This window comes from Mesocricetus auratus, unplaced genomic scaffold (assembly GCF_017639785.1).
Source record: "Mesocricetus auratus isolate SY011 unplaced genomic scaffold, BCM_Maur_2.0 Super-Scaffold_100694, whole genome shotgun sequence".
NCBI classification, from domain to species: Eukaryota; Metazoa; Chordata; class Mammalia; order Rodentia; family Cricetidae; genus Mesocricetus; species Mesocricetus auratus.
Window position 1 is genome coordinate 5,683,016 of NW_024429268.1, and position 23,029 is coordinate 5,706,044.

The 23,029-nt window shown below is 39.3% G+C and overlaps 1 protein-coding gene across 1 annotated transcript; it reads left to right on the forward strand.

Annotated features, from left to right (window-relative positions):
* The first annotated feature begins 761 nt into the window (after positions 1-761).
* Positions 762-22,441, forward strand: LOC101836651 (trypsin V-A-like). Its single transcript, XM_040740423.1, has 7 exons — positions 762-819; positions 16,247-16,316; positions 16,601-16,619; positions 19,169-19,356; positions 20,562-20,818; positions 21,534-21,673; positions 22,199-22,441. Exons 1-7 carry the CDS (start codon positions 762-764, stop codon positions 22,346-22,348), a joined length of 882 nt encoding a protein of 293 aa, XP_040596357.1. The 3' UTR covers positions 22,349-22,441.
* The last annotated feature ends 588 nt before the right edge of the window (positions 22,442-23,029 follow it).

Consider the following 23,029-nt stretch of genomic DNA (forward strand, 5'->3'; position numbering starts at 1 on the left):
TCCAATATCTTTCCTATCCTAAAGAGTCTAAGTCTTGTACCTGAAATGTCTTAACTAAGATATGAGGGGATAGTAACTGTGACTGTCTAGTCTTCAACCCCGTCAAATACCTGAGAAGGAAAATAATATTACCTGAGTAAGCAGGAAGTGAAAGCAGGTGACTTCCAAAACTTTCCGGAAATGACAGAAATAACTGGCTACCTTTGTCCATCAGTTCTCCCTTTCTGTCACTGGATTCCAGGAGTTCAGTTCAGTGTTTGTCTGTAGGTATCTGCCTTTGCTTTCATCAGTCACTGGATGAAGGTTCTGTTTCCCAGACTCTCTGGCAATGGGATTGTATGCTGGCACTCTCCTGATTCATGTCTAAAATCCAAAAATGAATGAGTACATGCCATGTTTCTCTTTTTGTGACTGGGTTACCTCACTCAGGATGGTTTCTTGTAGTGCCATCCATTTGCCTGAAAATTTCAAGATTCCATTGGTTTTTTTTTTCATTGAATATTACTCAATTGTGTAAATGTACCACATTTTCTCTATCCACTCTCCAGTTGAGGGGCATCTAGGTTGCTTCCAGGTTCTGGCTCTTACAAATAATGCTGCTATGTATGTAGTTGAACAGACATCTTTGTTGTATGAATGGGCATCTTTTGGGTATATGTCTAAGAGGGGAATGGCACTGCACAACATTCAAGTCCAAGTGGATCAAAGACCTCAACATAGAACCTGATAACCTGAGCCTGATAGAAGACAAAGTGTGGAACATGCTTGAAGACAATGTCACAGGACACAGTTTCCTAAAACAGAATACTGACAGCACAGGTACTAAGATCAACAACCAATAAATGGGACTTTGTGAAACTGAAACGCTTCTGAAAGGCAAAGGACACTGCCAATAGGACAAAATGGCAGCCTACAGAACAGAAAAGGATCCTCACCAACTCATCTGACTCAGGGCTAATATCAAAAACATATAGAGAATTCAAGAAACTAGAATCATCAAACCAAATAATCTGATTAAAAAATTGGAGCACAAATCTAAACAGAATATTCAACAGAGGAATCTGAAGTGACAGAGAAACACATAAAGAAATGTTCATTACCCTTAGCCATCAGAGAAATGCAAATAAAAATAAATTTGATGTTGTGTATTACACCTGTCACAACAGCTAAGAATAAAAACATAACTGACAGCTCATGCTGGGGAGGATGTGGACCAACCAAAAGAAACACCCATCAACTTCTGGTGTGAGTGAAAACTTGTACGGCCACTTTGGAATTCAGTGCAGTGGTTCCTCAGAAAACTGAGAATCAATCTACCTCAAGACCTAACTATACTCTTAGGCATTTGTCTAAAGGATACTCCATCCTGCAACATGGACACTTGTCCACCCACATTTATTGCAGCTTTATTCACCATAACCAGAAAGTTAAAATATCCTAGTTGTTCCTCATCTGAAAAATGGATGAAGAAAATGTGGTACATTTATGCAATGGTAAATTACTCAGCTCTTAAAACAATGACATCATGAAATTTGTAACAAAATGGGTGAAATTAGAAAAAATAATCATTCTGAGTTAGGGAACCCTGCCCCAGAAAGACAAACATGGCATGTATTCACTTATAAGTGGATGTTACCTATAAAATCAAGGATAACAATGTGAAAATTCATATAACCAGTGAGGCTATATAAAAAGGATTGTTCAAGAGGTGCTGTGTGGATCTCCCATGGAAGGAGAAAGAGAAGAGATTTTGAAGGTGGACTAGAAGAGGTTGGGAATAGGAACAGTAGGGAACAGATGGGGGTAGGGGAAAGAGTACTTGGAGAGATGAATGAAACTGGGGAGAATTTCAGGATGAGGTAGAAACCTAGCTCAATGGAAACTCGCAGGAGTTTACAAGAGTTGTTATAGAGAAAACACCTGATAATGGGGGAACTAAAGCTTAACTGATCATTTTCTGTAAGCAGACAATGCTTCTAAAGGAGGGATGGGACACCAACCCAGCCACAAAACATCAGGCCAACAATTTCTCCTGCCACCAAGATGTTCCAAGGTAAAGATGGCAAAGAACGCTGTGGCCACAATGACTGGCCCAATGAGACCCATGCCGAGAGAGGGAGTACATGCCTGACAATGTCTGAAGAGCTAGGAATCAGAGGCTGGATAGTTGAGAGACCTGAGATAAATTCAATGAAACAATTCCTAATGTTACTCTGCTATACTCGCCTACTAAAATTAACATCAGAGAGGCTTCATCCAACAACTGATGGAAGAGACTCACAGCCAAATATTAGGCAGAGCTCAGAAAATCCTGCAGAATGAGGTAAGAAGCATTGTAGGAGCCTGAGGTTCAAGACACTACAATAAAACAACCCATAGAATCAACTAAACAGGATCATGGGAGCTCACGTGTGTCTGGCCTACATCCTCTGCATATATGTTAATGTGTAGCTTGGTGCTCATTTGGGACTCCTAATAGTGGGAGCAGGGGCTGTTTCTGACTATTTTGCCTGCATTACGGACCCTTTTCCTCCTATTAGGCTGCCTTGACCAACCTTACTATTAGGGAATTGCCTAGTTTTATTATAACTTGACACCTCATGTTCGGTTGACATGCCTGGGAGGCCTGCCCATTTCTGAGGGCAAAAGAGGAGGAATGAATCTAGGGGAGAAGGAACTTGCCTGGGAGAGGGAGTGGGAGGAGAGGAGGGAAGGTAAACTGTAGTCTGGGTGTGATACATGAGAGAGGAATAAATAAAAAAACGTGTAAATGCCAGTAACATGGAATGTATAGGGGGTAAATTTGAAGGCTTGAGTGAACCAAGATCAAGAGAAACACCCTGCTCATGTGGACTAAGCTACAGAGGACTATGTAGAGGCAGCTCCTAGACCACACCCAGGATATTGAGAAAAAGCACGGAATGGGCAAAAGCTAAGACTTTTCTATCTGAGTGGTACGGGGAAAGACAGACACTCTTATTCTGATGGTTTCTCTATTCTCTCATGTTTACTTCTCAAACTCCTTTTTGTTCACAGCTTAAACACCCACAAAATTTGTCTGGCATTACATTCGAAGGTCGCATTTCATTGCTGAGTAAATAATAAGGAACAGAGTCATCCTGACAACTCTTGTACAATCAACTTGATAACTTGTCATGTAGCAAGGAAGGAGCACTTTCTCTCACTCAACTCCCTAATTGGTGGATTGATAGCTTGCAGCTGCAAAGAAAGTATCAGTCTTTTGTTACCTTATCTAAAAAAAATAGTCTTACCACGGATGTTAAAGGAGTTACAAAAACTAAACTACTTAGGAGTCTAAGAAATACAAGGAAATTTTATATTATAGCCTATATTTCTAAGTGTATAAACATTTTCAACTAACATTTTTTATAGTGGTCACAAAAGTCAGGATTTCAAAGACTCAGACAAAGACTGTTTAAAAAGAACAAATGTCATTAATTGATCCTGTTTACCATAAATCTTTTAGTATAAGCTTAAATTGGAACTTCCCAAGACACGGTGATTTAAATCATAGAAAGTATTTTATGCCCTGTGCGTAACCCTTGACCACATCAAAGAAAGCTTGTGACTCTCAGGGCTATGAAGTCAAATTATCTTTTGTAGCCCTTGGCAGTTAGAGAATCTTTCCCTGTGGTACATCTGAATGAAATCCATAAAGCTGAGGTTATGAATTTGCACAGTGTTAACCACTGTCCTGTGTTATCAGTCAGACCTAGCAGAGACACTGACACGACAATTTGACCTCAATTTGTTACCTTGGTCAACAAACCAGACAGCTGGCTATATGTGCCTGTGAATACAATTGCAGTTTTCTGGGAATAGTTTATCTTAAAACCCATTAGCAAGGTGTCAGGTCTACTCTAAATCTCCTTTGGAGTTTTAAATCAGCTATCTTGGCAGCTGGGGAAATACAACTGTTTTCTTAATGTCAGGCTAAGCTGTAATCCAAGACAGCTCTTAGATGGAATTTATAAGCCCTGCTTTGATTAGCATTTCTTCTATACGTTTCATCAAAACTGTGTATAGGTCAATGCTATTCATATCAACAAAACAAAGAAGCTAAGCAGGAGCGATCTTAAAAATCCACAGATGGAAATGCACAGTAGATCCTGATGTAATCGTGAGATGCACACATACTAATTACATGCAGTGGGGAATTCCCCACAATCACTAGGGGAAAATGCAATAGAACAGAAACAAAAGATTCTGCAGTCTTGCTTTTGTAATTGTCTGCATCAGAGAATGTATTTCTGGTGGATTGACACATAGAATATTAATTGTCACCTGCTGTTTATAAATGATAATGGCCTCTAGCATGAAACTATGAAAAACAGCCCATGCTTTCACATACTGAACTGGATTCTCAGTTTGTAGTCCAATTTTGGGAGGTGGTGTTGAGTGGGAAAAGTGTCTAATAGGGCCATATTTTTGCATGCTATATCTAGTCATGGTAACTTCTCATTTATATTCTGGCTGTTAGTAAGTGCTGAGTCTTCTTTGTCAATAGCTTCTGCCACCATGATTTACTGCACAAGTATATGAATCCAAGTAATGTCAGGCTCAAAAATCGCACCCAAGAGCCTAGGTCATTCTTTGCTTAAGTTGTTATGTGAAGTGATCTTCACAGAGTTACAGAATTTGGCCACTACATATTTTATGGTTTCTATGATGCATGCACAAGTTCCCTGGAGACTTTAAACTACCATGAAATGACTACAAAGTAGGTATTCTTCCTCTGTACTGTATGGCTAGTGATGGTGCTATATTTGATGACAGATGCATACATGGCAGATATTTAAGATTAGAAGTGTATAATGCTAGTTAGGTAACTATGAGTATAATTTTTACATATAAGATTTCAATTCCTTCCATAGTGAGTTTCTAACAGACAGATGACTACTCTAGTGTCTCAGGGAGGAAAGAATACTAAGAGTTCTCCAATAATTTGACTGTTTGTGGGAAGACACTTGAGAGGAAATTTAGGAAGCAAAGGATCAGTGGTCAGGTTATTATTCCAACTTATACAAAGCTTGTAGTGAGAACTGTGAGCAAATGAGAGACTAGAACACTGCAAAAGATGTATATTTATGATTGCAATGGCCCAGAAGCTATTGTAGTCATAAACCAAAGAATAACTTCCCTCCTCAAGGTGGAAGAAGAACTTGTTATCTGAATGGTAGTAGCATTGTAGGCATGAAGATCCGAGTATTACAGAGTTATAAAAGCTTTCATCTAGATCATTAGGAAAAGCTCATCCTTTCAGCCACTGTGTAGAAGGATTAAATCCTATTAAGGAAGCTTAGGAGTGGACTATGCTTGAAGCTGGGCTTGAAGCCCAAGTTATAGTGAAATCCTACAGTCTGAGAGATGTCAAGAATATGATGTATGATGGGTCATTTGCAAAAGAAAGAAAGAAAGAGAGAGAGAGAAAGAGAGAGAGAGAAAGAGAGAGGGGGAGAGAGAGGGGGAGAGAGAGAGGGGGAGAGAGAGAGGGGGAGAGAGAGAGAGAGAGAGAGAGAGAGAGAGAGAGAGAGAGAGAGAGAGAGAGAGAGAGAGAGAGAGAGAGAGAGAGAGAGAGAGAGAGAGAGAGAGAGAGGAAAAAGCCATTAACTTTGAGTTATGTCTGTCTGGGAGAGAATGTGTACTGTGTATAGTAAGGCAACAGAGGTGGGCTGTCTAAGACTCTTAGAAGTCAGATGACACCAGCATGTACTCCAGATATGTCACAAAAGCATCATGGTTAAATGCTTATTCTTCAGAGTTGCGTTTTTCCATTGACTCATTGTTTCCTTTCTAATCCATGCCTCCCTTTTGGCATGGAAACGTCTTTATCAGACCATTACATTTTGGAAGTATGTAACTGTGAATTTGCAGGAATTTCATTTGCACTTATACTTGCTTTGTGTCTAAGAGGGGACATTGGACTTGTGATTTGATCACTTTAAACTGTTACAAGAGAGAAGACTACTGAGAAATTTACTTCTCTTTTGAAGCTGGGTCCTTTGAATTTTTTTTAATCATGGCAATCTGAGCTACCTCAGTCAATATGCTTCTCTTCCTTAGCTCAAGGTTACAGCCTTTTTCTTTTCTAAACCCATCCATTTGTTCCACTGTGCTTTGATACAAGCCCATTTTGTCCCTCATTTCCTTTGATCTTTCCAAATAATCCCAGGAAGCTTTTATAGCATCTTCTATAACACTTTTAGATTGATGATACATGAACAAATGGTGATTAGAGGAAATCAGGTGAAAAACTTGGTTGTGTCTCACTCAACAGGCTGATATAATAATGCAGATGAGAGCTCTGTATCCAGGGCAACATGACAGTAGAGGAGATCCCCTACATTCTGAAAACACACACACACACACACACACACACACACAGAGTCAGTACTTGGGTGACAACTTGGGTCAAGTGTGGTAACTCAGAGGCCACATTTTACATGAAAAACAGATGTATTTGAAATGTTTCTTCAAGGACTTTAGAGATTGCTGAGAGGTAAAGAGCACATACTATTCTTTCAGAAGGCCAGACCTTGGTTCCCAGCAACCACATGAGGAGGCTGTAAAATACCTGCACCTGAAGAACAAAAGAATCTTCCCTCTACAGGCATCTGTCTTTCATGCATGTACCTCCACACAGGCACACACACACATGCATAACTGGAAAAATATTAATATTTATTCATCTTGAGTTTTCAGTCACCAGGATCATAGAGATTCTCAGCTCTTTAAAGATTATGAAAAATAAGGAAGATACAGCACTGTGTCTTAGGGAATGAAATGCACCACATATCGGGAGTGTTAATGCTAAATGTCAGTTTTCTAAGAAATACTTGGATAACTAGGGTAATTTGTAATAATTGATGTCTCCTGTTATCTATCTTAAGTTATAAATATACAATGTACCATGAAGCAAGCTTGAAGAGGGGTGTATGTTAGATATATTTTAAAACAAAATGTATTCTACCTAATAATAAATCATTAACAATTATCATGCAAAAATACACTGATAATTGCAAGCACGTTCCTCACTGTATCTGCTATATATCACATACCATAGAAGGACATGAATAAACCCTTATCGTTAGATGAATGCTTAATTATTTACAATCTTCTCAGCTCTCAAACTTTGTTCTCATTAAGCATCAAATTTTCAGAGAGCTCCAAGTAATAAGATGTAAGAATAAAGCATTCACAGAGATAGAGCAAAAGAAAATTTATTTATTCTGATCTCAATTCAAGAGGAGGAAAGTAGAGAAAGGATAAGGAACAGGTGATTTATGGAAGGGAAGAGAACTCAGTTGGCAGCCATGGTCTCCTGGATCCAGTCCAAGTAGTTGCAGACCTTGGTGTAGACACCAGGCTTGCCTCTCAGTGCACAGCCATCACCCCAGGAGACAATGCCCTGGAGCTCTCCATCACAGATGACAGGGCCACCAGAGTCACTCTTGTCAGAAAGAAAAGAACATGACTTTATGCTTATGTTGATGTGAAAGAATGGACACCAAGATGGTGGGGAATGTACTTGCAATTATCAGTATATTTTGTATTATAATTAATTGTTTATTAATAGGTATGATGCATACTTTTAAAGATATTGTTTTCATATACAACTCTTTCAGCTTGCTTCATTCCTGTTTGTGTATTCATAACTTACGACTGATAACATGAAACTGCAGATACTACAAATTATTAACTGATCAAGTATTTTCTTGACAAACTGAAATTGAGTATGAACAGTCCTTATGCCTGGTGCCTTCCTTATATGCCCTAAGACACATGCTGTGCCTTCCTTCCTTACTTTTCTTCATGATATTTTAAATGCTGAGAATTTCTATGATACTTGATGACTTAAAACTCAAGATGAAGAAATTTTAAGAATTTTTCCAATTACACACACACACACACACACACACACACACACACACACACACACACATATATATATATATGCCTGTGTGGAGGTACATGTATGAAAGCAAGGTGCCTATAGGGGCAAGAGGTGTTAGATGTCTTTATTCTGCAGATACAGGGATTTTAGAGCCTCCAGGTCTAGGAACGCAGCTCTGATCTACTGCAAGAATAATGTATGCCCTTTATCTCTGAGCAATCTCTGAAGACCCTGAAAAAATATTTTAAATACATTTTCCTCTAAGTTTTGGCCTCTGAGTCACCTCTTGTCACCAAAGCCTTTGTCCAAATACAGGTTACATATGTATTAAAACCATGTTCAAAAACAAATGTAAACCATAGGTATTTTCAGAAAGAAGATGAACTCCTCCACTGTCATGCTTTTCTGGGTACAGAACTGTCATCTGCATTTTTCTGTCACCCTATAGAAGAGACACAGACATATTTTTTAAATGATTTCTTCCAGTCACCATTTGTTCATGATCACCAAACTACATAATTGTTAGAGAAGACCCTGAAAATGCTTCCTGGGATTATTTGGGATGATCAAGAGAAATTAAGGACAGAATGGGCTTGAGTCAAAGCATAGTGGAATAAATGGATGAATATAGAAAAGAAAAATATATGTTCTCAGAACTAAGGAAAAGAAGGATACTGTCTCTGTAGCTCAAGCTACCATGAAAAACATTTCAAAGGATCCAGCTTCAAAAGAGAAGTAAATTTCTCATGAGTTTTTGCTCTCATAACAGTTCCACGTGACCAAAATCCAAAGTCCAAAATCACCTTTGAGTCACAAAGCAAATACAGTTGCCTATGGCGCTCCCCAAAATTCACAAAGAATTACATACTTCCAAATGCAATGGTCCAAGAAAGCCATTTCCATGCCAAAAGGAGGCATGGAATGGAAGGCTAGAAAGAACCAATGTAGAAACACAACTCTGAAGAATGATGCTTTTTGCAAAGTGTCTGGAGCACAGGCTGGTATCATCTGAGTTCCAAGAGACTTAGATAGCCCTCCTCTGGAACCTTACCACACACAGTACACACTCTATCTCAGGCAGGCATAACTCAAAGCTACTAGCATTTTCAGCAGTTGACCCATATTCTTGACACTCTAAGAGTGCAGGTATCCATTGCAACATGAGTTTCAAGCACCGCTTCATGCAGAGCCCACTCCAAAGATGCCTTAACGGAGTCTAATCCATTTTCACGGTGGCTCCAAAGACCAGGCTTTTCCTAGTGATGTAAATACTAGCTTCCATAACTCTGTAACCCTTGAATCCTTCATGCCCTCAATGCCACCACCACTTAGACAACAAGTTCTTTCTCCCACCTTGAGAATAAAAGTTGTCCTTTGGTTTATGACTGCAGCCCTTTCTGGTCAATTGGAATCATAAATTGAACTCTTAAGCTATTCTAGTCCCCCCATTTTCTCACAAATCTCACTATAAACTTTGTATAAGCTATGAGTAGTATCTATGCTGCACTGCCTTTTCTACCTAAATTTTCTCTCACACGTCTTCCCACAAACACTCAAATTTTCATGGCACTGCCACTATTCTTTCTTCTCTGAGACATGAGCAAATTAATTTGTCTGTTAGAAGTTAATTGTGCATATATTGAAAGGTTATACATTAAAGTTATATTCATTGCTACCCAATCTTTTTATTACTATTTGTCATTTAATTATGGACCACAATGTACCTTCCCTCCTTCGCTCCCATTCCCTCTCGACACCTCCCATTCATGCCTCTTTCCATCCACTCTTCCTCTGTCTCCATTCAGAGAGGGCAGTCCTCCCATGCATGTGGACAAAGCACGACACATCAAATTGAGGCAGAACTAAGCTTCTTCCCCTGCATCAAGGCTGGGCAAGGCAATCCAGCATGGGAAATAGGTTCCCAACAGCCAGCTAAACACGCTAGAGACAGGTCATGATTTCTTTGCTAGGAGCCTCACGGACAGACCAGACTAACCAACTGTCAAACTCATGCAAAGTGTCAATGTCCGTCCCATGCAGGCTCCCTAAGTCCTGAGTCCATGAGCTGTCTCTGTGGATTCCCCAGTCATGACCTTAACACCCCTGACTTTTACAGTCTCTCATCTCTTCAGCAGAACTCCTGGAGCTCTGGCTGGAGAAATGGCTGAGTTGTGAAAGGATAGAAAATATAATTAGCTAATTGCGCATGATAAACTTCTAATCCTAAATATCTTCCATTAAACATCTGCCATGAAATATAGCATCATCGTTAGCCATATGGTACAGAGGAAGAATCACTATTTTGTGGGTCATTTCCTGTTAGCTTAAAAATTTGTCCAAAGAACTTGTGTATGAAACCACAAAATATGTGGTAGCATAATTTTGTAACTCTGTTAAGACTACTTGACATAACAGCTTAAGAGAGGACCAAACGCCCTGTAGTCTTGCTTTGAGAGGATTGAGTCTATCATTACTTGACTTCATATACTTGTTCAGTAAAATCATGGTGGCAGAAGCTATTGGCAAAGAAGATTGATTCAGCACTTCATGACAGTCTGAATATAATGAGTGAGAACTTATTTGATATAACTAGATATAACATGTAAACCCATGGCCCCGTTAGCCATGTTTCCTCATTGAACCCCACCTCCCAAAATTGGACCTTGGACTGAGGATTAAGTTCAACTCATGAAACCATGGGCTGTTAGCTAGCCCATATGAACAGGGTGTTTCTCTTGTCTTTATTCAATCAAGACATTAAATCTACTCTTCGTACACTCCATGTTGCCGGCATTTCCGTTTTTTAAAAAATCTTTACTGTGATGTAGGTTTCACCATGACACTTACACAAGCCACACACACTGTCAAGGGATTACTAAAGGTGTTATGAACTTGTATGCTTATCTAGATCCCCAGGTTTTCCTTTGAAATCTGCTGGGAGTCACCCACATAATTTCACCACTTTCTTTTTGCATGTTTGCAAAACAGTCACCAAATGAAGGTCATCAAGTTTTGCCAACAGAATCGGCTTCTGTCTAGGATCACATGAATTGTGTCTGAAAATCTGGAGAACCTTGGTGTTTGAATATTGTAAAGCACACTCTGGACAATATCTTAGGTGGCTGGAACTCTGCTTTATTTACAGGGACTCTTTATCCAAGGGCCTTCAGATAAATTTACCACTTCATATCCTTCTGTTGGATTTCATAAGTCCCAAGATACTCCATAGACATTATTCCCATTGTCTTGTGTTGTTTTAACTACATCTAATACTTTCTGAAGACAAGGCTTCCTAAGTCCAATTTTAGACAAACATTTCTAAGCAAACTACAGACAACCAATGCTTTCTTTTCTCATTTTCTCCAGTAACTTCAATTGTAACCTTGGTCCTCCCAAAATAGGTGTAATTTCCATATCACAAACTCAATGTTGGACTTCCTTTTAATTTTCTACATTAGATACATTAGTTCATAAACTTTCCTGTTAGCCAGACACAAAGTGTTAGGATATACACCATGTAGTCATGTTCTTTCCGCAGTAAACTTTCCACGTAAATTTTGTCTATAAGTCTCTGTCCATCTCTCACCCATCGTTTGGCACTCACCGGTCATCATGGGATATACCAAGCATCCCACTTATGCCATATTCATAACAGCCACATTGATAAATGTCCTTTTCTGCTTTCCACTATTAACATGGTTCTTTTAATTGGCATCGTAAGCATGGATTCTAGAACTGGCTTTTCTTGAGCATCTTGAACATAGGGACCCTATCAAAGGAGCTACTTCTATAGGACAAAAATTTTGATTCAACATAACTGCATTCTGACCATTTTTTCAATTGTTATTAAATATGATAAAAAGAGATAGATGTATCTCTTATAACTAGAAACTTAAAGATATCACTGAATTGTGAACCTCATGCTTATATTCTTTTATAACTAAACTTAATGAATTAATACTTACACTTAAAAGCCTGGCTACTTATATATATACATACATTGTCACAAAAATACACAGTATAGGTAACAGTGATTTCATACCAACGGTGTTGTTTTTCACTAAGAGTTAATTCTCCTATTAACATGATATACACACCTACATATGCTTAAGATCAATTTAACTCAGTAAAGTTGTCTAAATAGAATAAACATGTGACACTTTTATTCCTAGAAACCTTATTAAACCCAAGAAATTTTGTCTTCCTATGACAAATAGTTATTTTAGCGCGTAAGAACATTTAATGGGGCTGGAGAGATGGCTCAGATGTTAAGAGTACTGACTTCTCTACCAGAGGTCCTGAGTTCGATTCCCAGCAACCATATGTTGGCTCATAGCCATCTGTAATGAGATCCGGTACTCTCTTCTGGCATGCAGGCATTAATGAAGACAAAATACTGTACACATAATAAATAAATAAATCTTTAAAAAAAAGAACATTTAATGACAGTTTTTTTCACTCCCAATGTGAGGTGGCTTTTATTGGCATTTAACTTAACATGGTCTCTGATAAAGTTGGAAATAAATCTCTGTGCATGTCTATGAAATATTTTATAACTTTGTTAACCGAGGTGGGGGAAATCTGTGTTAAGTATGAGCAGAATCATTTGCCTGGGTTTGACTCTAGAGTGCATGTGAAGGACAAAGCAGGCTGTGACTCTCCCTCTCATCTCTCAATGCTGTCTGCCTCTAGATGAAACGCAACCATCACCCTCATGGTTCTGGACCATGCCTTCCCCACAAGGATGTACTTTCTTCTCAAAATATGTGCCGAAATTCCTTCCTAAGTTGCTTTGCTTAGGTATTTTGTTCAAACAATGGTAAAAGTAATTGAAACACACCTTAGAGAAGTTAATTTGAGCATGTCAGTCTTTTGTCATATTCCTCCGGTAAAGAAACTATCATCTGCATTCTTTTATCTCTGCCTGTAGAGTGGAACACAACCAAGTTTATTCATCTTCTTTCCTTCTCTCACCAAATTAAAAATTTGTTATAGAAGATCCTACAAAGAATTCCTGGGATTATATGGAATGATCAAGGGAAATTTAGGACATAATGAGCTTGAAACAAAGCATATTAGAGTAAATGGAAGTTTTTGAAAAGCAAAATAAATATACACCCTTGAGGATAAGAAGGAAACTGTATTTCCTTTGTTTTTCATTACACTTTATTACTTTAATTTTAAATAGATTGCTTCACATGTCAATCCCAGTTCCTTCTCCCTCCCCTCCTCTCGCACCCCACCCCCCACCCTCCCACCCTATTCCCACTTCCTTCCACATAGGGGATATCCAGAGTCTGTCATTCCGCTCAGGGTAGGGTCCAGGCACTCCCCTAAGAGTCCAGGCTGAGCATCCCTCTTTGTGTTATGGACACACAAAGTCCATTTGTATGCCAGGGATAAATACTGATCTACTGTCCAGGGCCCCATAGGTGGGTGTCTGCCTCTGCTTCCATCAGCCACTGGATGGAGGTTTTAGGATTGCATATCAGGCAGACGTCAAGTTCATTATCAGGAATGGACATTTAAGGTGGTCTCTCCACTATTGATTAGCTTGCCAGTTGGTGTCATCCCTTTAGATCACTGGAGGTCTCACTGGTGCCAGATCTCTCTTCAAACCTATGACTCCCTCTATTATGGTATTTTTCATCCTGTTTTCCCCCTATTCTACCCCCCATGACCTACTCTCTCCTCCTCTTCTATTTCCTTTGTTAGCTCAGGCTGCTTTGACAAAATTTCCATAGAGCTTGTTCACAAAACACAGGCTGATTTCTCGTAGTTCTTGTTACTTTTACAGTTCCTTGTGTTTTCGAAAGCCCTAGTACTAAATCCTTCTGAGACTCAATGCAATCTTAGCTCTAAGCTCCTGCAAATTCACAAAAAAAGTTACATGCTTCCAACATACAATGGACCAAAGTAGGCATTTCAATTAGTAAAGTGCGGAATAGTAAGGGAAGAATGAACCAAAGCAAAATGCAAACTCTGGATAGTAAGTATTAAATGATGTGGCTTTTTGTGAAGTGTCTGTGACACATGCTGGCATCATTTAGCTCCTAGAAATTAGGCAGCTCCACACTGTGGCCTTGCCACACACAGTACATATGCCCTCTCTCTCAGGCAGGTATAACTCAAAGCTACCAGATTTTCTCAGCAGAGTGTCTTTTCCTTGTTCCTCTAAGGTCTGTATTGCAACTTGGGCATTATACTCATTTTCATGCATAGCCCACTGACAAGCTCCCCGAGTGCAGTCTGATCCTTCTTCATGTTGCCTGAAATGTCAGGCTTCTCCCAAAGATCTCGGTGCTGTCTCAACTGTTTCCATTTCTGTCCACAGTCTGGTGTTTCAGACTGCCACTAAAACTTCTCACTGGGTTCTACTTCCAATGTCCTGAATGTGCTCTGCTGCCCACCTATAAACTTATCTATGTTTGTTCTATAAACCTGTCCCAAAAGCCTATGATTAATTTCTCAACAAAAACTACCCAAATATTATCTGTTATTTACATTTGTGTCATGATCAACCACTTGACAAAAATATCTTACTTGGGAAAGTTTAATTCTGACTCACAATTTCAGAGTTTTTCTTCCATTGTGACAGGAAGGACGTGGTGGAATTCACGATGGCAAACATGAAATTGTGGCTTCTCAGATCCTGGTGAGTAAAGAATTCTCCTAATGTGGGTAGCCCCATTCCATAGCCTAGGGGATGTGGAGAGAGGACATTTAAGATCTTACCCAGTGCTAGACCTTGTAAGCTGCAATACCAACCTACCAGTCAAAACATGCCAACTAGTGTAAATGTGGCACAACTGTTTTAGGTCACTTAACTGCATTCTCATTGGACCGAGGCCTTCTCCAAAGTGGGGAGATTCCCATGCCTAGAACTGTAATTCTAGCCTAATATTCAGAGATGAGTAGATATAGACCTTAGAGTAGAGCCTTCTATTATATTTTGCTAGATTGTCATGTTGTCAGATTGCCATCTGTATATTTATTTATACCCACAGAGAGGAGTTGTTCTCAGTATTGGTCAGACAAGTTTCATTTTGTAACAGGCAGCAGTAAGTGGAATGATTCATACTTGTCCAGAGTACTGAGAATAAAAAGAAATGTCTTCTGCGCCACAGCCACATTAATGACCACCACCACCATAACCACCACCATCACCACCACCTCCACCTCCACCACCACCATAACCACTACCATCACCATCACCACCATCACCACCATCATCACCATCACCATAACCACTACCATCACCATCACCACCATCATCACCATCACCATCACCATCACCACCACCACCACCATAACCACCACCTCCACCACCACCATAACTACCACCATCACAATCACCATCACCATCACCACCACCATTACCATCACCATCACCACCACAGCTCAGGAGGAGGAGGAAGAAAAAGATGTTAAGAGCTGGATGATGACGAGAAGTGCTACGAAGTGTGGTCTTCTGGAGATAACCCAGCTGCATGAACTCACAACATACACGTAAAATAAGTAACTATAAAAGGGAGATGAGATGAGATTGGTAAGGAGCCAGGTTGGGGAAATTTAGGATGAACTGAAGGGGAGAAACCAGGGGATGGGTATGATCATGTTTCATTTTATATGTATGAAATTCCAAGAACAAAGAAAAGTAACATTAAAGCAGCATAATATTCATAGTGTTGTCTGTCGTGACCAAATGATTTGATGCACTGAATTTCTTCTGTGGTAGAGACTCCACAACCATTATAATTGATGAAGAATTCTGCATCAATCTGACAAGAACACAGACTGATTCCACCAGCTTGTTGTGTGCTATTAGTAAAGCACTGTACCACTTTGGTCACTTATATTACTGTCTTTACTGACTTCATCAGGCATCTTATATAGCTGTCAGGAGAATAAACTTCTATGGAGAACTTAGAACACACTCATAGCCTTACCCAGGGAGAATGCATTTCAGGACCTCCACTAAATGCACAATAAGACAAAAAGTAAAAATCTCACATAGAATTTAATTTATCTACATATAAAATAGAAGTTTAGTTTATAGTTATTCAAAGTAAAAGAGTAACCTCACTAACTGCTAATAAAATAAGCACAATCCTTTGATTCATTATAATCATGTTCTTTAACACAAGGTCATGCTACAGAGCTTAAGTTGGCCTTGAATATGTAATGACTCAAATTCTTTATCTGCCTGACTCTCTCTCAGGTTCAGAGAATACAATCACATGCCACTGTGCATGGCCAAAGTCACTTTAAACTTAAGAATTATTTATTTCTAGAATTTTTCAGCCATTTATTTTTCCTTCTTATCCACAGGTAACTGGATCATTTCTTCCAGAGAAATTGAAGCTCCATGTAAATCGGATTTCTACATTCCATATACTTGGTAAGGTCTAGGAAAAAGTTAATATAACTACTTTTCTTTTCCTCTTAATTGACTATATTTTAAATAATAAGATGATTACTTGCACCAGGACAACAATCTATTCTATTAATAATAACAGTTACAATCTATTCCATTAATAATAACAATTACCATAGTAGGTCTTTATGATATCCTCTTGGAAAATAATTCACATGTCAGCAAAACAACTATCAAGATATTTGGCTGAGAGTCTGGAAACTTTTAGCGGTTATCTGTGACCTCATACCAATTTTTTTTCCTTTTAGGAGAACCAGTTCCTGCCAGGTGGGTTTGCAACTTCCTTTCCCATAACTTGCTGGGAAAATGCTAACTAAGTCTTGAATTATACCCCACCTGTCACAGAATAGGATTCTAAGTTTAGACTTGTGACTTCCCAGTGAAACCACTTTTTTGGCACCTGAGACCGTGGCTGTCATTGATGGATGTGGAGGTATAACTACCCATGAGATCAAACCTCAGTCTTGTTACCTGTTCTGATCCAGTGCGCAGCCATGAAGATACTCTTCTCTGTTCTCCTGCGAACTGTTGGTGAGTCTTTGAAATGAATGAATCTGCAAGTTCCTGAATTGTAAGTTTTTATTTTATGCGTGGGGAGGGGGAGGAGGAGGGAACAGCAATGCTCATTGCACATAAGGGCGATAAGCAAGAAGCTTAAAAGGTACATGAGTGTACAGTACCCATGCTTGACAGAGATTAAATCTCCCTTGAAAGTAGAAATTCACAGCATCAAAAATTGATTCAGAGAGGAGGCCTCGTGAAGAATCACATGGTGTTTTGGTCTTCCTTGTAGACTCCAGGAATTTAGAACAGGAGAGAAAGGATAGCAAAGACACACATAAACACACACACACACACACTCCCACTGACTTCTAAGAATTCGGAGCAAAAGTAGTCTGTGCTCCTTGGTGGGGCTGTGATCACCAAAACCTGAGAGCCATGAACACTGCAGGGGCAGTAATTTACCAAAAAAAAAATCCCAGCAGTGAAAATATTTTTTTCCTCACTGATAAAAATCTTGGGCTATGTTTTCAGACAACTTTTTAAGTGAAATATCTCTAATATAAACTCACAAGGCATGCAGTTATGATAAGCAGAGATAAGTACTTTTTAATACTGTTTGTAATGCTACTAAATTTTCATTCTTAAAATTTGATATTTACTTTTCCTATGTAAAACCAGTATAAATGTAATGCATTTTTGTACTTGTCTAGACATTTCTTTTCTAACTTATTTGAAGTATTAGATAATAGAAATAAGATTTTTGAATAAAATGCATGTGGAGTTGTAATAAATCTCAGTAGATAGTTGAAAAACATGAGAATGCTGAATAACTTGCTTGATGTTGGAAGGACAGTCAGATAATAAACAGATGTTGTTTCATTGATATAGCAATTTCACCTATAGTTTGTTCATACTGTCCTGAAACTCACTGTACACCTGTTAGTCTAGAAGTCATAAACTTCCAAATGATAAGACAATTTATTCTAGACTCCAAGAAAGAAGTTGATTAATCACTTCTTTATAGGACAGAATATTCTCTCACAGCATTTAAAAGTTCCCTTTTTATTAACTTATGGAAGTAGCTTTTCCATTTTAACATTTCATCAACTACCACAAACATACACCAGGAAAACTCCTAGAAGGTTTCCTTTTGTGGTGTGTGTGTGTGTGTGTGTGTGTGTGTGTGTGTGTGTGTGTGTACCCACACGCTGGTGTATGCTGGTGTGTGCCGGTGTACTCATCTGTGGATGTGAAGATCAGAGGTTGTCTTTGTGTATCTTTCTCTGTCATTCCCTACCTTACATTTTTGAGACAGGGTCTCTTACTGCACTTGAAATTTTCTATTTTCAGCTCCACTGACTGGGTAGTGGGTTCCGGTTATCGTCTCTGTCCCCATTTGCTCTCACTTGCACCCAGGACTGGGACTGCAGAGCATGTCACCATGCCTGACTTTTATGAGGATACTGCAAAGCTTTCTCCACATCTGCATGGAAATTGAAGAGGTTGTGGTTTTAAGTGGTTAGATGTTGAGTGGTGGCGGTAGAACATTTATTTTCTAAAGAGCCTCTGATCTGTATAAGATTTGTGGGTATGTATATTCACTACAATGTATGTGTTTGTGAATGGAATATATATATATATATACATATGTCATAACAGAAAATATTTAATCAAACAAAGCACATATTTCAAAGTATTTGTTTATTCATCATCGTATTCAAGGTCTGTGTTCAAGGTGCAGAATAATGAAAAATCCAAAGACTACCTAAAGCTATTTTTCTTACTATTGTGACAAAACCAGAGAGGAGCCACTTAAGAAAGAAATACTGTTTTGACTTATATTGGAAAGAGTATAGTCAGCCTTGGCAGGGAAGTTGTGCTGGGATGGGTCATATTGGTGTGTGTGGTGGGGAAGGGGAGGCAGGGAGAGCGGGGAGGGGAGTGTAGGTAAGACAAGTGGGTTCTACGATACTGACAGTCAGGAAGTCAGGAAGCAGGGACGTAGCAGTGGAGTCCCTCCAGGATTTCACGCCACCCACTTTGGTTCAGTCTGGATCCCTACCCCACAGAACAGTGCCACTCATGATTAGAGTGAGTCTTCCTTCTGCAGTTAAACCCCCATGGAAATAACCTGACAAAGACACAGAGGTGTGTCTTCCGGGTGATTCCAAAAGCAGTCATCAACCAAAGTTAACCATCACATTGATATGTCTTGACTGTGTGGTGCAGAAGATCATTGTCGTCTTTTTTTCTCCTCAGTATGACACAAGACCTCATGGCGCATGAAATAATATGACAGAGTCGTGTAACAGAGAGCTCCTCACTTTTCTCTCACAGCTTCCTTCCTCACTGAGGAGAATGATGATAGGATCGTTGGGGGCTACACTTGTCAGAAGCATTCTGTCCCCTACCAAGTGTCACTGAATGCTGGATCTCACGTATGTGGGGGATCTCTCATCACTGACCACTGGGTGTTGTCTGCAGCTCACTGCTATCATCCGTAAGTAGCCACTATTCACATTCTTAATCTCTAAGATCACTTTATCTTCTAGGATTACCAATTTCAGTTTGGGCAAATACAGAGTTATGCTTGAGAGATAAGACATTCTGATCCTATGAGACTCGTTAGTCATTCCATGGTTTTATTAGCCATGATACTAATTTATCATAAAGGATGTTAACACAGGTGGGTGGATCCTTGCTATCTTCCTAAATTACTATGTAAAATAGATAGGAGAAAGGATGGATCCTTAAGAGCTTTACAATGCCAATCAGTATGAGCCCTAAGAAGTATAGCTCAATCAGAACTAAACTGCACACCAGGTTAACCAAGCATGTCATACTTCCAGTGCCACAGCACAGAGAAAAATAATTTGATCCATTCCCTAGATTTATTTCTATCCCTCTGGCTCTTGCCTTGGGGAATTCAACAAGTAGAAAGCATCAGTCAATATTCAGCAATGTTCTTTTCACCTGGAAACATTTTGTAAGATATATTTGGTATCCATTCCTATACCTCCCAGTTATAAGATGATGGTGGGCTATGTGTCTCAGGTACCCGAGACATTTACTAAGGAATTCTGTAACCTATGCCAGGATTGCGAGTGGGTGCTTACTTCAGTGACCCAGTGCTTAAGTGGAGAGTTATGTTTACACTCATGGTTGAGGGGGTTGGAGAAAGGAAGGGGTATTCATGTTGGATACTTAAATATTTTAAATTGTTGCTTTTATTTCTGATGTTGTATAGTTGCGTAATTTTTCCTTTACCTCATTTCATACCCTCCTCTCATATACCCCTCCTTAATTTCTTTCAAACTCATGGCCTCTTTTTTCATTAATTGATATTTTAAATGTGTGTGTGTGTGTGTGTGTAAACATGCTTGAACTCTATAACATTACTTGTATGTTTTTATATGTATATGTATGTGTATGTGTATATGTATGTGTATATGTATATTATAGTATATCGCTATGTTTTCAGGCTTGACATTTGATACTGATTAACCCATCGATGGGCTTGTCACTTAGTTGCAGTTGCCTGCAATTGTTCGCATGCTGTTGAGGTCTCAGTGCCTTTCCCCAGTCAACCTTAACATGTCCACTGGTGTCACCCTTGTTGAGAGCTATACCCACAAAGTCTCACCAGCACCACTGCCTCAACATGAACTGAACAAGGACACTAAAACTTTTAGTCTTTAAATCCAGACGACTGCAAGTGCGTCTCGGAGAACACAACATTTATGAAATTGAAGGCAGTGAGCAGTTCATTGATGCAGCTAAGATTATCCCCCATCCTGATTATGATAAGTGGAATACTGATAATGACGTCATGCTAATTAAGCTGAAGTCACCAGCTACCCTCAACTCTCAAGTATCTACAATCCCTCTGCCAAAGTCATGTCCATCAGCTGGTTCTGAATGTCTTGTGTCTGGCTGGGGCTTTCTGAAATCTGGAGGTAAGTGTCTCTGTGAGATATAAAGTAGTAAGTGTGAGTATTGTACCTTAATGACAGTAGGTACAAATTCTCACTCAAAGTCTGGTTCTCAGAGGATAACTTTGAACCTGCTATTTAAGAAATGCTAGCTGAAGTTAGAAAATTTCCCTCAGTAATCTCATCAAGACAGAAAAAAAATGAACTTAGAAAAGTGTCAAGGAGTTTGACTGCATCTTGATTACTGATGGGCTAAAAACTATAAATAGAATAAACATCTAGGACAGAGGAAGCCCCTGGACTTGAGTCAGTAGTGACTGATACTAATGTCAGAGAAAGAGTAACTAATAAATAAAACCATTGAAATCTTCTAAATTATAAATTGCTTTACATTTTTAGTTTTTTTATGTTTTATGTATGCGTACTTTCTCTACCACCACCGGTGTGTGTGTGTGTGTGTACGTGTGTGTGTATGTGTGTATGTGTGTGTATGTGTGTGTATGAGTATGTGTGTGTGTATGTGTGTGTATGTGTATGTGTGTGTATGTGTATGTGTGTGTGTATATGTGTGTGTGTGTGTGTGTGTGTGTGTGTGTGTGTGTGTATGTGTGTGCACATTCAGGCCTGGTGCCCTCAGAACTGGAAGAAGCTTTGAAAACGAAAGAGAAATGCTCTTATGAAAAGTAATAGACAGAACAGGAAATAGATACTAAGTCAGTGTGATTAATTGGATTTTCACCCTTAGCCTCTCAGATTCCCTCCCTTCTTCAGTGTCTGGATGCCCCCGTCCTGTCAGAGTCTGCTTGTCACAAGGCCTACTCACATCTAGTCACTAACAACATGTTCTGTCTTGGCTTCCTGGAAGGTGGAAAGGACTCTTGCCAGGTGAGTCGCTTGTTATCTGTCTCTTGCTATCTATCTCTGCCGTGATGGTCTGCCTCCCTTCCTCACCATATTTCTCCTTTGAAATGGAGAAAGGCAAATCTGCACCTGGGTCTCAGTCTGGGAGGTGAAGAAGGGGTTTGAGAAAACATATGCTGGTTTTCTCTTTGTGATGTGACGATGAATATTATAGGTAAGAGGCCCAAGAGCTGATGTTGTGTAAACTGTAAACCCAAGTAGCCTTGCATTGTAGGGTTGAGTCCATATGAAAGAGAAAGAGCTTATGAGTCATATGAAATCTCTGCAGTCCTCACTCTTTTCTGTACCCTCCCGTACAATGACTGCAGAAGGAAGTAATACAGACAGAGATACTGAATATATTGAAACCTGCAGTTTTAAGGACAGTCAGTGCTTTGTGGAGGATTGGCAACCTGCAAAAAAAATATCCTGAGAACACGAAAGAATGTCTTGAATCCCGTTTTTCCTAAAGGTATAACCAAGTCTAAATATCTCATCTTTGTTGCTCAGTATGACTCTGGCGGTCCTGTGGTCTGTGACGGACAACTCCAGGGTATCGTTTCCTGGGGTGATGGCTGTGCTTCAAAAGGGAAACCTGGTGTCTACGCCAAGGTCTGCAACTACTTGAACTGGATCCATCAGACCATTGCTGAAAACTAAGTGCCTTTATCTCTTTAGGAGTCACCCTCTGGTGACCTTCCTTCTATCTCTACAATCGATATGGAAATAAAAACATTTTTCTCTGCTCTAAAATCTTTTCAGTCTTGGTGCTAAAGTGAGAAGTTGGGCAAAGTTGAGAGGTAAAAGCAAGTTTAGGTGTTATTCAGTCATTCAGTGCAACCTAATCAGAAAATTTCATTGTCACCTGCTGTATTCCAGACTCTATGAGACAGTGAGGTTGAAATAGGGTTGCCTTTAGGAAAATTACTCGTAATATATCAGATTATCAACAGAACAAAATTCTGTTACAATACACATTGGGTTACAGTATATATCATATATCATGTGCTCATCAGTTTCCAAAAAATACATAGAATTAAAAACAATTGCTAAAACTCATTCGCGTTGTTATTATGAAAAACACGGGAAATCCAGGCTGTTCTTATCCCCAGTATGATATAATGTTTACTTTATCTTTCGTTCAAACCAGCCAATGTTTCGTGGAGATACTATCAAAACTCAATATTTGGAAATGTTTGGACAAGATTCTTGCACCTTCTCTCAGGTTTCAGTTCTCTGTATTAAGTTCCTCCTCTATACCGGTGCCCTCTAGAGAAACTCTGGAACCCATTTACATAGCCACCTCTGCAAACCCAGCCTAGAACAAAGATATGAGCCTTG